Source organism: Centruroides vittatus, unplaced genomic scaffold (genome assembly GCF_030686945.1).
Source record: "Centruroides vittatus isolate TY-2023 unplaced genomic scaffold, ASM3068694v2 contig_2696, whole genome shotgun sequence".
Classification (NCBI taxonomy): domain Eukaryota; kingdom Metazoa; phylum Arthropoda; class Arachnida; order Scorpiones; family Buthidae; genus Centruroides; species Centruroides vittatus.
The window spans coordinates 1,244,747-1,259,428 of NW_027121716.1; the positions used below are offsets into that span (position 1 = coordinate 1,244,747).

The 14,682-nt window shown below is 27.0% G+C and overlaps 1 protein-coding gene across 1 annotated transcript; it reads left to right on the forward strand.

The window, feature by feature from the left end:
* The first annotated feature begins 8 nt into the window (after positions 1-8).
* LOC136971744 (band 4.1-like protein 5) lies at positions 9-14,214 on the forward strand. The gene is made up of 16 exons (XM_067266242.1): positions 9-264; positions 5,285-5,389; positions 8,849-8,891; positions 9,447-9,525; positions 9,601-9,698; positions 9,774-9,894; positions 9,967-10,054; positions 10,684-10,842; positions 10,914-11,083; positions 11,160-11,308; positions 11,356-11,664; positions 11,731-11,961; positions 12,050-12,155; positions 12,227-12,292; positions 12,375-12,456; positions 13,828-14,214. Exons 1-16 carry the CDS (start codon positions 124-126, stop codon positions 14,026-14,028), a joined length of 2,148 nt encoding a protein of 715 aa, XP_067122343.1. The 5' UTR covers positions 9-123; the 3' UTR covers positions 14,029-14,214.
* Positions 14,215-14,682: the final 468 nt, after the last annotated feature.

Below are 14,682 nucleotides of genomic sequence, written 5' to 3' on the forward strand. Positions count from 1 at the left end.
ACGCATGCGCTTTTGCTGCTATAGAGTTGCAGACGGCATCATGTAAGCAAACACATGTCGGGAAGGAAGTTGGGCAATAAGTAATGCACTAACGTCATTTTATCGTCTGTTTTCAAAGAAAACATGATACGTTTTCTCAGCAAAAGGTTCGGAAGGACCCAGAAAAGTAAAGGAGATGGACAGACTAACGTTAGAAGTAGTAAAAATCTTCTTCCTTGCAAAGTGATCCTGTTAGATCTAGCTGATCTAACAGTTGACATTTCGGTAAGTTTTAATACCGCTTCGTTTTATTTTTAATTTTATAAATATAATTTCTATATAATTTAACTGCAATTATATTTTGAAGATGTTTACGCAATTTTCTGCTCTATTTCTCCTTCAAAAATCGCGACAAAACGCAGCCTTACTATTCGGATTATAACAGCTCTGCTTTTTTTTTTTCTTTTGAGATTTTAAAACGGAAAATGGCCATTGTTTAGTCGTCAGCTGCTTTCTAGCTGTCTCCTGCACTCCTCTTCATCTCTAGTTACACTAGAAAAAGTTTTGGGGGGATTCTCGAGTATTGTATTCAGTTCTGACAATTGTGGAATACTAGCTTGTGACTACTCAACTGTAACTGTCCAAAAAAACGCTATAACGGAATTGAACTTGCTCTTCATTAAAAGAAAGAAAAATGTCTTTTTAAACGGGATTATTTCCATAAATAGTAATCTTAGTAGCAATTTTTTTTTCTGCACGTAAATATGCATTTATGCAATCCCCGTCTGATTTATTTTTAAATAATAGTTCGGTTGTTTTGTATTGATTTTGTTGCTTGTTGATTAGCAAATAGTTTTAATTTTCCATTTGGTTGTTGAATATTTACCTAATCACGTATCACGTGATAATATTCCAGGGTAACCGGTTCTATCTTGGCCAGTTTAGGTCAAAACGATTGAATGTACTGTACACCTTTTCTTCCTTCAGGAATTGAGAGAAACTAGTTTTTTTTTTTTTTTTTTTTTAATATATTCCCTTCGACATAAAAGATTTCATCTCTTGGTGAAGGGTATGCACTTTTTTATACCCTCCATGAGTGAGCTTTGTGCTAATAGTAGCGCTGTTCCACGTAGTAGCCTACTTTCCTCTATAAAACGTGAACATAAACCAATTATAAAGTTTTTACTATTTTAATCAATTTAAAAACCTGCTTAAAAAATTTAAAATATTGTATTATATTTTGAAATGACCAATATTTATTGATAAAAATATAATTATTTAGTTTATTTACAGTTAATAAAATCAATAATAATTATTGCATTTTTTAAAAACAAATTAAGTAATCAATAGCTTTTATTATACTTTTAAAACTTGTTAAACACTGATTGATTAATAGAAAAAGAATAAAAACAATAAACACGTATATTATATTAAAATCTAATAAAAATAAAATTTTATTGGCTCATTCAAAATAAATAAAATTAAATAAATTTATTAGAATTTTTAAAAATCGCGAAAATAAACTCTCATTGGATAATTATAAAATATTCGAAATTAACAATAGTAAATGTTTATTGGTTAATTTTAATTTAAAATTAGCCAATAGAGCACATTTGATTACATTTAAAATAAATAAAAGTACTCGCTTATTGGTTAAATTTAAAATGGTAAAATTGAAAATTTTTCATTGTTGTTTTCAAATTATAACTATTTATAATCAAATAATTCGACATAACATACTAATAACACTGGCTAATTTTTGTTCAATCGTGTTATATATAGGGCCTATGTATATAAATAACAGGAATGAACAAATCTGCCAACGAAAAGTTGCTATAGATAGTGACTTTTCATATCAATAATTTAAAAAATATGAACGTAAATTTAATAATGCATTTATTAGTCTTAATTGATGTTAAATACGATTTTCTAAAATTTTAAACACTTTCTTTATGAACTCCAAACGGTTGAATTTGCTTGAATACAATTCTTTTATCAAAACATAAATGGAGACTGGGTTGACTAGTCGCGTGTAAGGTTGCGAATTTAATCACGCAATCGCGTCACGACCTCGTTCTGCGTGTTTAACATCACGAATCAGTTTCTTCTCTATGAAATTTACCAAGTCGTTTCTATACTTTTCTTGTTATAGAAAAAATATAACAAATTGGATGAAAGATTTTACTACAATTTTCTTTTTTTTTTTTAAGTTACGGAATTAACTTTGGTTTTATTTAATATTTCCGCACCGATTTAAATTCAAAATTACTATTTGCATTGTTCGGTAGCCTTCGTCGTATGATAAACAGCTACTGATACTGGATATTTTTATTTATATTAAAACTGGAAATTTGTTGTTTTATCTTCTGAAGTATGCGTCATAATTTAATATCAGCTACATTAATCTATCAATAAAATACTTTTTAAGGTAATTAGTATGCTTTTAACATGTATTTTTATTCATGTTGTAAGCATTAATGATGAGGTTACGATTAATATGCGCTATTTATAATTACGAGAATATAGCTTTAACAGACCGTAAACATTTTATAAACAAAACAAAGCTTGGTTTAAGAATCTAAAATCCGGAACAAACTGCATCAAAATCCTAATATTTGATCTCTATCTTTTAGAATATATCAACGCTATCGTTTTCAATAGTTTATGAGAGTATTATAGATTACAGGAAAGGATTTTTCATAAATTTTCTGAAATTGAATCTCCCCAAAACTTTCTAGACGAATTCCGATAAATTATAAATCAATTTTAAAAAAAAAAAAAAAAACTAATGTTCTAGTTGTTTTCATCTAGAAAAATTATTTTAATCTATTGAAATCTATCTAAAACTTTTCTGAGATTTATTAAACAAAATATATTTTTCCAGATCTTATTCTAGAAAAATAAAAATTGTAAAATTAATCTCTAAAATTTGTAAGCTTCTAGAATTTTTAATTTATTTCTAAAACACTAAAATATTTAAAATATTCAAAGTACTAAACCTTCTATAGTAAAGGCTTTCGAGATTACATTTTTATAACAAAATTATTGTCTAAAATCGATTCCCGGAACAAGTCTATTAAAGAAAAATCCCCTGTAACTTCAAGTGATGTTTACAGCACGATTTTTAGTGTAGAATATTAAATTTCTCACGGATCTTAATAAGCCTATCTGGGATCACTATCTAACCTAGATAAAAGATAAATTAAAGTTTTGCAAGATATATTTTGACCTTCTACGTCTCTCGTTCTTCAGACCGAGCCAGACGGGTTTAATGTTTAATGTTTATAAGCATTTTCACGGCGTAAACATCTCAAAAATTCTAAAATAATAATAAAAAATAGATTTGGTAATTTATAAAGCGATACTTTTTGAAGAATTCAATACTTAACGATTTATTTTTGAATGGTAATTTAATCTTCAAATATTCGCAACTCTCCAGTAATAGCACAGAATCGTGTTTTGAAGTAGCATTTCAAAAAATGCCAAGTTATTTTCCATAAAGGACACATCGTGGTTCATTAAACAGAAATGACAGGTTATATAGGAAATTCTTTGTTTGGGATATTATTTATCGAAACTGGCGTTTGTCCAATGTATTAAACAGGAAAAAGTTCCATTCAAGGACATAATCGAATTCCGCAATTTATTACAATATATGTATGGTTTGATATTATAATTCATTTAGGATCGCATAGAATTTAGTGTTATTGATAGGTCAATAAGAAATCGAAATAAAAATAATTGGATAATTTATCAACGTACTGTAATTTTCGTGCAAACCAGACATTTATAGAATCAGATAGGCGAATGGAATATAGAGTAAATGAGGATATAGACCTATATAACTTTGGAAAATAAGTTAATTTTATTTCTATATGAGCTTTATATGCAGGCAGAAAAAAAATTATTCGATTTGTATCTGTTTTATTGGAAAATACATTGAAATGTGTCATATAAGTACAAAAATATTTAAGTTAGAAACAAATTTTACAGTACATCTATTTGTATTTATATTAAATGTCGATAATTTGATCTTACTTTATAATCCCACTTAATAATTACAATTTCATATTTAATAAAATAAAATTATTATCTTAACATTAAAAAAAAATAAATTCAATTTATCTATATTTTTATATTTAACGGAATAATTGAATATTTATGTCCTCGTAGTTAAAAATAACTCATTGTTTATCTACATTTCTCATAATAAAATATAGATTAACTTTTTAAATCACTTATATCATTTTTTAAAATCTAATTTTATATGAATTAAAAGTTATTTTAACTTTTTAATCTATTTTTTCATATAATATAACTGAAAACTACTTAAAATTTTTAAAATCTATGTTCACAATATAAGAACAGTCGAATTGCCTCCGGGTTTTATTTCTACATTCGTGCATTAATTTGAAATATATATATATATCAAGTTTCATCTCGAATTTAAATCTTTACATATGCGTTTCCATGCATCACATTTTATTATTTCCAATTCAGATTTTTATAGTCATAGAAACTGGCATGACATCATTTAAAAAACAAATAAAAAACAAAATCGTTACACTGTGAAGTAATAAATACATTTAGATAATGAAGATATAGTTACTACAAACAAAAGAGATACTGTGCACAATAATCAGTAAATGATCATCGACCAATAAAAAGTATACTGTATAGTAGGTATTGTGCTGCATATCAGGAACTATCAGGTTTATTTAACCTAACGACCTGCCCAAGTTTATAGGCGAACAAATAAGAGGCGTGAAGTATGTTTAGTCCAGCAGGCAGGAAGTTAAACATCGACCCGGATGCAGAGCATCTGCATATTTTCATCTTCCTCTTATACAATTTTCATTACGATTCCCACCCCCGTTGAAACAAAAAAACCAAGTTGTAACAGATACGAATTGTTTTAAATGATAATTACTTATTTTTACGATAGGTTTTATGTGTTAAAATGTAACGAATGTCCCGGTGACCAGATCTAGGAGTGAAGCGAGGGCTTTGCTACGATTTTTTTAAATTACTTTTTTTTTGACTCCCCTTCTACTTCGCTCTCGTATACAATCGCTAGTAATACCTGTCTTTACAGCTGGGGCACTGTCTGTCGGGCTACAGGTTTGTGGGATGTACAGCGGTCACTGACCCAGACATTGAATTCCGTTAAAAGTCACATTTTAACTGGATTTTTTATTTATTTCTGTAGTGATAAATTGAAAATCTTTAAAAAAAGTTTGAAGTGTTACTTAGGTTAATGTGATATGGAGCTTATCTAACATTTATTTTTAAATAAAAATTACAGAAAAAGGCACTCGGAGAAGATTTATACGAACAAGTATTTTATCATTTAGACCTGATCGAAAAAGATTATTTCGGTTTGCAGTATACAGATGTCAATCACGTTCAGGTATGATTGTCAAGTTTAAATATTTTCTCTAGAATGAGTACTTTATTATTAATAAATATAAATATAATAAATTCTTAAATATTAAGATCTATTTTCTCTGTTATAAAACACATCAAATTTTATAATTAATTGACATAAAAGTAAAAATTTTTCTAAAATTACCTAAAAAACATTATAAGGCAAAATATTGTTTATATATGTTTTAAGAAATTGAAAAAAAAAGACTAAAATTAGAAATAGGCCCTTAATTACGTCAAAAATTAAATTTTAATTATTATTTTAAATGTAAATTTATATTTTTATTTAAAAAAAAGTGTTAAATATATTTGAAATATTGTTTAAATAAATATATTTAAGGTAGGTATATAGAATTTTTTAAAACGTTTATGTAAATTTCACAATAAAATGTTCTTTCATAAAAATTTTCAAACTTATTCACACGCAAATTAAAACTCGGAATGGTTGATAAAGTAAACGATAATATATACGGAGTTTTTTCTTTCTTTGTGAAAGAACGCTGAAGCGAAACAAACTTTTTATATATATTATACAGTCGAGTGGTAAAGATCATTAAGAGGCCCTTTTATAGCGGATACTCCAGAAACGATTAAAATCAACGTTACTGAAGTTCACAAAGACCGCAATCTAAAAACGTTATTTGGGGGGAAAAAACTGCATATTTTCGAGACATCCCTAGGAGGCATAGGTTAAGAAACTACACAATAGGCACAGAAAGAGACAAAGCCCTGCTGGCCCTCATTCCACTGACCCCTTCACGATATCAATAGAAACGTTAACATGGTATTTACCGTCAACCTCAGGCGTTTACTTGTTCGATAATATTATAAAGATACCACAAACAATTTAGTTTATTATGTTATCTCTCTATTTTAGACATAATCAAGATTAATTTTATAGCTATTTCGGTCTATTCATCCAACTGTGAATCACTATTTATATTTTTCTATGTCTACAATTTACAAAATTGTAAACAAAAGTCTATTTTTAACATTCTAAGTAAATAAATTTTAAGTTTGTTAACAAAACGTTATGATGATAATATTGTAATTAATTAAGAATTTAAATTAATCAACGAGTTTACTCCTCTAATGGTACTTTATTAATAATTATATTACAGACATACAACGTAGACATTCTAAATATTACTCGTATATTATAACGAAAAGTGCAGTCAACCATGTATTTAAATTGTTTGTCCTCTTAGTTAATGATGTAAAAATATATAATTAATTTTCGTTATTATTTTTAAAAAAATAAAGAAAATACAATGGTTTAAGAAAGAAAGAAAGCTTTTGCTGTCTAACAATGACTGCCTTAATAAAGATAGTTATTGCTTTAATAATGTCTTACAAACATTATATTAATAAAAAAAGCTGCTAAACATTTTATAAACATTTAATTAAATAAAAGTGGCTCCAATATGAAATATATGCAAATTCGTAAAAACAGTTTTAAGTTTTGTATTCCTCATTTTATTTATAATATTGTTTGCTATATATAAACAGTTTAAAATTTAATATGTGGACAAACACAATAAAAAAGCTATAACTTTAGTAATTTTAATATAAATAATTTAAATTATATGCAAAACAAATATAGTATTATATAATAAATACTGTATAAATAATTCACATATTGTTTAAACTAGACTATATATATATACCGTATATTTAATACAAAATAGCTTTAGATTTAATAATTTTAGACTCTAATATCACAATAGAAAAATAATTATAGCTGAAAATGTTATATGATATTACAGTATTTATCAACTGTAGGCCCTATAAATAGATATACTGTAAAATGGAGTGACTGATTTTCCGTAGTGTCTTTGATCCTGAACGTAATTTCCGCCCGTTGCAATTACAGATTTGCAGATTGAATTTTTAACACATAAAGTTGTAAACAGCACGAACAGAAATAATATGAAGCAAATTTACATATGATTAAAACATCTGACTGACAAATAATTTTATTCTGGAAACTGTAAACTACTTTAAAACTATTAATATGTTAATATGATTTACAGTAATTTGAACTAATGCTGAATATTGATTTCTTTCTAAATATTAAAATAATTTAATATTTTTCGTGAAAATCGTAAACTTTAATATCTATCCCTATTAGGAATTCATACAGATTACTTAATTCATTATCCTAATTTAAAAAACACACATACTTTTAACATCTTTGACAGCAAAAACTATTAAAACAGATTTAAAAAAAACCATTAACGTTAGCTATTTTAATTAAAATATCTTTAGCTATACTTTAAATATAAAAAGAAAATTTAAATGAAAGCCAGTAGATACTTAAGTTTTTACATGGATAAATAATAAAATATAATGATACGTTGCAGATGATAACCATATCTTTAAAACAAAACAAAACTTTTTTATTTTATACGTTAATTAAATCATAAATTTTCATTTTATAAATTAAACTATAAACAATTTTTTAATCTTTGTAGAATTAAATTTTAAAAATATATTTTTTATTTTGTATGCATTATTAATTAAAAGGACAACGTTTTACTTATAGTGTGCCAATGAACATTTAATACGTATTTTTATAACGTTGATTAAAAGACAGAATTTAAGTAAATTTAGTTTTATAAAAGCGTTTTTACTGATTGATTTATAACTCCCCTGCAGCATTTGTAATCGAGATTTCATCTTGAAATCATTACTAATGTTCTAACCCTTCGAGTGCTATTGTGAAGTGCCTTTCTTACAGAATAATGGTACTCGAAACTGTTGATAACTACCCATAAAGTATTATGTTCTGTACTTATGTAATGAAAACAACTCTTAAAAGTGTGATATTTTTGTAGAGAATTCTGAAGTGGCATCTTGATAACAGCAATTTTTCTAGAGAAAAGTAATAACAGGTTTCTCACGTGTCTACTTATCTCAATGGATTATTTTTAGAACGAAACAATTTTATTAGAACAGTTATAGAAATGCATATGAAAGGCATCGATTTGAGTTTCCCCCTTTTCTATTTTTAATTTTATTTTATGAACAAAATGAAGATGAATGATAACTTGATTCCATTGTTTCTCATTGACGAACAATAGTCGTAGCTAAATCTTATCGGTCAATTGTGTCATACGGTATCAGAAATAGTCGAAAAGAATAGAAAATGTTAAATTTGTGAACTCATTTTACACTTCAACATTTGTATTAATTGAATTAAATTGGAGCCAAAGACATTTTGAGTGTACAAAAGTCTACATTTAAGGGACAACGTTCGAAAAATATCTAAACACATCTACTAACCATCCGTAACATACTGTTGCGTGCTAACATAGAAATAATTTTTGTACATGTTTCTTGATAAATATAATTAAGTTTAAAAACTGAACATTAGTTAATCTCACATTTTTATACTGCCATACGCCAATTGTAATGTTTATTTTCACTATTATCATTACAGCATTGGCTCGATCCAACAAAACCTATCAGGAAACAAGTTAAAGGTAAAAAAAATCTCTGTTATTATTATTATTATTCTTTTATAGGCTTAATTGATAATAATAACGATTACAAACTTACGTAAATTTAATCGATTATTATTGTTAAAAGTTCACTTTTATGTTAGAAGTTATGTAAAACTGATATTGTCACACACGTACAATGGATAATCAATGCTCTCCAGCTGTGTTGATATATTATATAAAGCTGCAAGAGCTACTTTCATTCCTTGCGAAATGACTGTATAGGAATACTGTCTATACCAAACTGGAACCATGTAGAGCTAGCTAATCATAAAAAAACAGCATGAATTCTATCGTTCTTTGCATTATAAAAACCAATTCTTATCTTTGTGTAGGACGTTCTATAACGTCCTACACAAAGATAAGAATTGGTTTTTAAAGATAACAAAAGTAGAATTTGGGTTTCAGATGAAAAAATAACCAGAAAACTCCTCCACGTGTCCGTTATTTTACATCATTAATATATTTTAGTATTGATAATATTGCACTGTTCGATTTACTGATTTTCTTTTCTTTTTTTTTTTTTTTTTTTTTCAGTCGGCCCTCCCTACACGTTTTGTTTACGAGTGAAATTCTATTCTTCCGAACCTAACAGCCTTCGCGAAGAATTAACTAGGTAGAAAATGCTACTTTTAGTAACAAATTGCTATAATATACTCTTGTATGATGAATTCGTAATATGTTTTTTCAGGTATTTATTTTTCTTACAATTGAAACAGGATATACTTACAGGAAAATTGCCTTGCCCATTTGAAACTGCAACGGAATTAGCCGCATTAGCATTGCAATGTAAATCAATAATTTTTAACATTAATTTTTATATTTTAAATATGAAAAATATTATATATTATTAATTAATTTTAGCTGAATTCGGTGATTACGATCCGGATGTACATAATGTTGGTTTTGTGTCAGAATTTCGATTTATACCCGAGCAAACGGAACATATGGAAGAGGCGATTCTTCAAGAGTACAAAAAATTAAAGTACGTTTAAACGAATTGATTGATTAATAAGTTTTTATCATATTTGAAACGCTGTTTTACATTATTTTGCAGAGGCCAAACACCAGCACAAGCTGAATTAAACTATCTTCAAAAAGCCAAATGGTTAGAGATGTATGGAGTGGATATGCACACAGTTTTGGTGGGTACTAAATATCTCAAAAATTCATATCACCCTGTTTTAGTTAACCATAATTTTACACATCGGTTATTGAAATAGACCAGACCAACTGTTAGTTTGTTCCACTTCATTAGTAGTGAGGGAAAACTTCACAGGAGGTCCGCGATTTCAATAATTACTACCACGTGTAGATTTCAAGAATGAGTTTACCAATTGATTGATGTGTATTTAATAGAAGACGTGTAGATTACACGAAATAACTAAAGATAGTGTTCTCACTATACACGTCAATTAAGTACAAAAATGGTAAACATGTGTTAACCAAGAGTAATGGAGCGTAAATTAACAACAAAAACAGTGTTAAAGAAAGTCGTATCGATTGGCGACAAGCCGATAACTATTTTCTTTAAAAGTAATTTACAATAACGAACAAAGCCTTAACTGTTTAATCTGAATGGCTTTCTTACTCATGCATATAAACATCAATTCTGCTTTTCTTGTAAGAAACAATGTAGATAAATTTAATATTTAAAATATGTCGATATAATTAATATTAATTTTCTCTATTATATATTTAATTGATAGTATTGTCAAATAAAAAAATGATATTTTTTTAAAAAAAATACTAAAATTTTATTAATATTTTATAGGGAAAAGACGGGAATTCTTATTTTCTTGGATTAACGCCCACGGGAATATTGGTTTTCGAAAAGGCGACTAAAATTGGTTTATTTTTCTGGCCAAAAATTACCCGTCTTGACTTCAAAAATAAAAAATTAATTTTAGTAGTAGTAGAAGACGACGAAGAGGTATAGTCTATACATTGATTATTAAAGTTATTTTACTTAATTTATGCTACATAGATAATAATTCCAAACAGGGCAAGGAACAAGAGCATACTTTTGTGTTTCATCTAAGTAATCCAAAGGCATGCAAACATTTATGGAAATGTTCTGTAGAACACCATGCATTCTTCAGGTTAAGAGGTCCAGTAAAAAATGCTTCCACTAGACAAATGTTTTTCAGAATGGGGTCAAGATTTCGCTACAGGTTTTGTACTAGTTAACAAATTTTTATAAGATTAATTTTAAAATTTCGTAATATTTCCATGAATATTTTTATGTAGCGGTAGAACAGAATTTCAAACTATTCAAAAAAATAAAGCGCGTCGCACGGTACAGTTCGAAAGAAGACCGAGTTTGAGGTATTCTAGAAGGCCTATACATGAAAATTCGAAAAGAGACTGTCGCAACCACGCAACAAGAACAAATTACGGTGACTGACTCGTCTAGGTCAGTTACTGCACGTTTTTGTATCGATAGTTATTCTTTACATACAATATTTTGAACTGTTATTTTTGATTTTGTACAGGTTAAACGAGACAGAACCCACGCAAACCAGTTCGACAGATAACAATCCCAGCACTTCCACTGCCTGTACATCAAATTCTCCTTGCTCATACACCAGCAGCACAACTATGATCTCCTCTCTAAGTAATGTCGCCGAGGATAAGTTAGATAATCTAATAAAATCCATAACCAAAGAGAAATCTACATATGATAATGCATGCGATAAGAAAAATAAATACACAATATCCAGAATGAGAGAAAAAACAGAAGATACCATTGGAGGTAAGTTAAGTACAATCTAATCATATTTTTGAATCATCGTATATAATTATTTTATATTTTCCGTAGAGTCTGAATTACTAGCCAGTAAATTAATGAGTCTAGATTCTTGTCAAGCATCCTCTAAACAGTTACAAAAGATTTCAGGAAATGGAGCTAGTTCTAAAGATATAAATGCTCTTCAGAATAATCAAATGAAGATGAACTGTGTAGGAAATAGATTGATACCACCGGAGCAAATGAAGTGCAATATTTTAAAAGCTAAAATTGAAGAAGAATTGAAAAAAAATACAGTCAATTGTAAGGTTGAATTTTGGTTGGATATTTTACGTAAAATTATTTATTACCGTTTCAAAATTAAAATTAAACAAAATTGCTTACATTAAAGGTGACAAAGTTCTTCCATTAGTTTCTTCCGAAAATCCTCCAAAACAAATAATTGATGAAATAAATATGGGATCTAAAAAAATGAAATTATGCTGTATTCAAAGCAGGTAAGATCACAATATGATATTTTACCCGTCCATATACTGTATTTATTATTAATGTGGATAATTTAATTTAGGGATTCATTCATTTCTGATGTGCCAAATAAATCGTTATTGACTTCAGACAGAGATGCTGTAACATGGTAGGTTTTGATGAGTTTATGATAAACATATAATTTATACTGAAAAGAATTTTATTTAAATTTTTTTCTCAACTTTTTCCAGTGATACTTGCATAAAAGCAAGAGGATTCACAAATGATACTCAGTCTCTTTCATCTATGTCTGACAATCAATTTTATTCTGTGGTAAGATATCTGTAAATATCTGAAAGTGATTATAAAAATTTATTTCCAAAATAATAAGGATATAAGTGAAATCCATTCTGTAATAAAAAATATTTCACAGATTATTTCTCAAACTCTATCAAAATCATCACCCTTTAATTTCAGAACGTTTAGTGTTAATTTACTTATTGTTTTAATAAGTACAGGGACAAAAAAATAACACCATAAACTTTCATAGTATTTTAAAAATTGAGTTGCCTTTTACAATGGTGCAGATTTGATTTTTGCATGCAAATTATTGTTATAAATAATCATATAAGTTTATTTTTAAATCATTTATAGACACTATCTGATCTGAATGAAGCAAACCAACAAAAACTAAATTTTAATTAATAAAAAATACTAGAATAATTTTTTGTCAATACTACATTTGGGGAATAAATAAAACCTTTCATTATGAATTTTCAGATGATTTTACTTGATCATTTTTTTTTTAACCATTAGGGTAATTGTAATAAGACCAACCAATCCAATATATTATCTGTTAATGATAGAAACAGTTTGTATTTATATGTTCCAAATCATTATCTTCCTTATATACTCAAATTTGTTTACTGTTAAATAAATTGTACAAATTTAATTAATGTATGTTTGCTTTAAAATATATGTAAAATGCTAATAACAAATCCATTGTACAAACTAGTACAGCATTTTCTCATTATAATTTCAAAAAGACTGTCATCATTGATGTTTAAAGTTTTTAACAAAAAACACACTTTAATATTTATTCAGCATTAAGAAATATTCAAAGACTAATATAAAAATTCAACGATTTACTCAATTTTTCTTATTAATATTTAAAATCTAAGCACTTTAGAACCTTGCTAATCTTTACAGGTGTAAATTCTGTCAAAATTAAAAATGTTACACTTTCTAAAAAAATATTTCAAAAGTTTTTTAATTCTCAGATTAATTCACCACAAGATGAGAAAGCAGAACTCAAAAGCACTTAGATTTTAATGTTTAAATTCACTCCAATAAAGCATAGTTAATCAATTTAATAAGTTATACATTACTGTACTTTACATATTTTTTAGTATGTATTAATTACCATTGTCTTAATGTTTTTAATTATGAACTCAATCTGATTTCAATATTTAATTGCATATATTAGAGCATAAGAATATCAAAAGAACCTCCTCTAACTTCCACACTATAGTAAAAGTCACATTTTAATACAAGTAATTTAACTGTACAGTAACTTATTTAATCTCTCTCTTTCATATGTTATAATTTCCAAATATTTGTCTTTTTCAATATCTATTGCAATTTTCTGTAAATTTTTAACTAACTAAATTATGTTCATTGATACCAAATGTATCTTTTATACAGGAAACGTCATTTGCGGGTGTGAATCCGGTGACTCGTGCTGTTTCTTCAGTTAGTTCCCAAACAATTTCAGTGCAAGCCCTCAACAGACCAACCTGCAGTAGTATGAATTCCCAGTTATCTCCATGGCATGTTATAGATGATGGAAAATCTTTGAGATCTACTAATTTGAACTGTAGAACAATTATGACAACAGAACTTTGAGAATAATTAATTTTGATCCATCCGTAGAAAATTTGTACAAATTTTTACATACGTTCTAACTATATTAGAACATTCCAAGTTATTTAAATTCAAATGCTGAGTTGTGATAAAACAGTTTATAATTGTTTTGTTTTCAGTATAAAACTTCTGAACTTTTGAAATAAATTTTACAATTTTTATGAATAATTACGAAATTTTAAATACGTTTTTATTAAGGCATAACATTATATAATTTGACTTCATTTATTGAATAGAACACAGTATAAAAGTATTATTATTATATTGTATATACAGTATTACTTCAACTGATCAATATAGAAATAGTTTTGAATTTCTGATTGTATGTAAATAAAATCGGAAATTCAAAGCAATAAAAATAATTGCAAAAACATTAAAAAATGTAGGCCAAATAGAAAAAATTGGCCTATTCCAGATTTTAAAAGTAAAATTTCATTTCTTTTAATCGAGAGCAACAAATTAAATCCAAATTTTCTTTGCAAATCTCTCTACAGACATTGTACAGTATTATATAATTTGAATTTTTAATTTTGTACGAAACATTTTTAAATTAGCTTCACTAATTATAATTTTTAAAAACTTCAAAAATTAACATTTTAAACAATAAATACAGGGGGAAAAACATATCAAATTTAG

What these genes read in the sequence shown, in the direction of transcription:
- LOC136971744 (XM_067266242.1), top strand. Translation starts at nt 124, where the DNA reads ATGATACGTTTTCTCAGCAAAAGGTTCGGAAGGACCCAGAAAAGTAAA. An exon ending in CAGATGTCAATCACGTTCAG is followed by an intron (nt 5,390 to 8,848) that starts GTATGATTGTCA and finishes TTATCATTACAG; the next exon opens with CATTGGCTCGATCCAACAAA. An exon ending in AGCCGCATTAGCATTGCAAT is followed by an intron (nt 9,699 to 9,773) that starts GTAAATCAATAA and finishes AATTAATTTTAG; the next exon opens with CTGAATTCGGTGATTACGAT.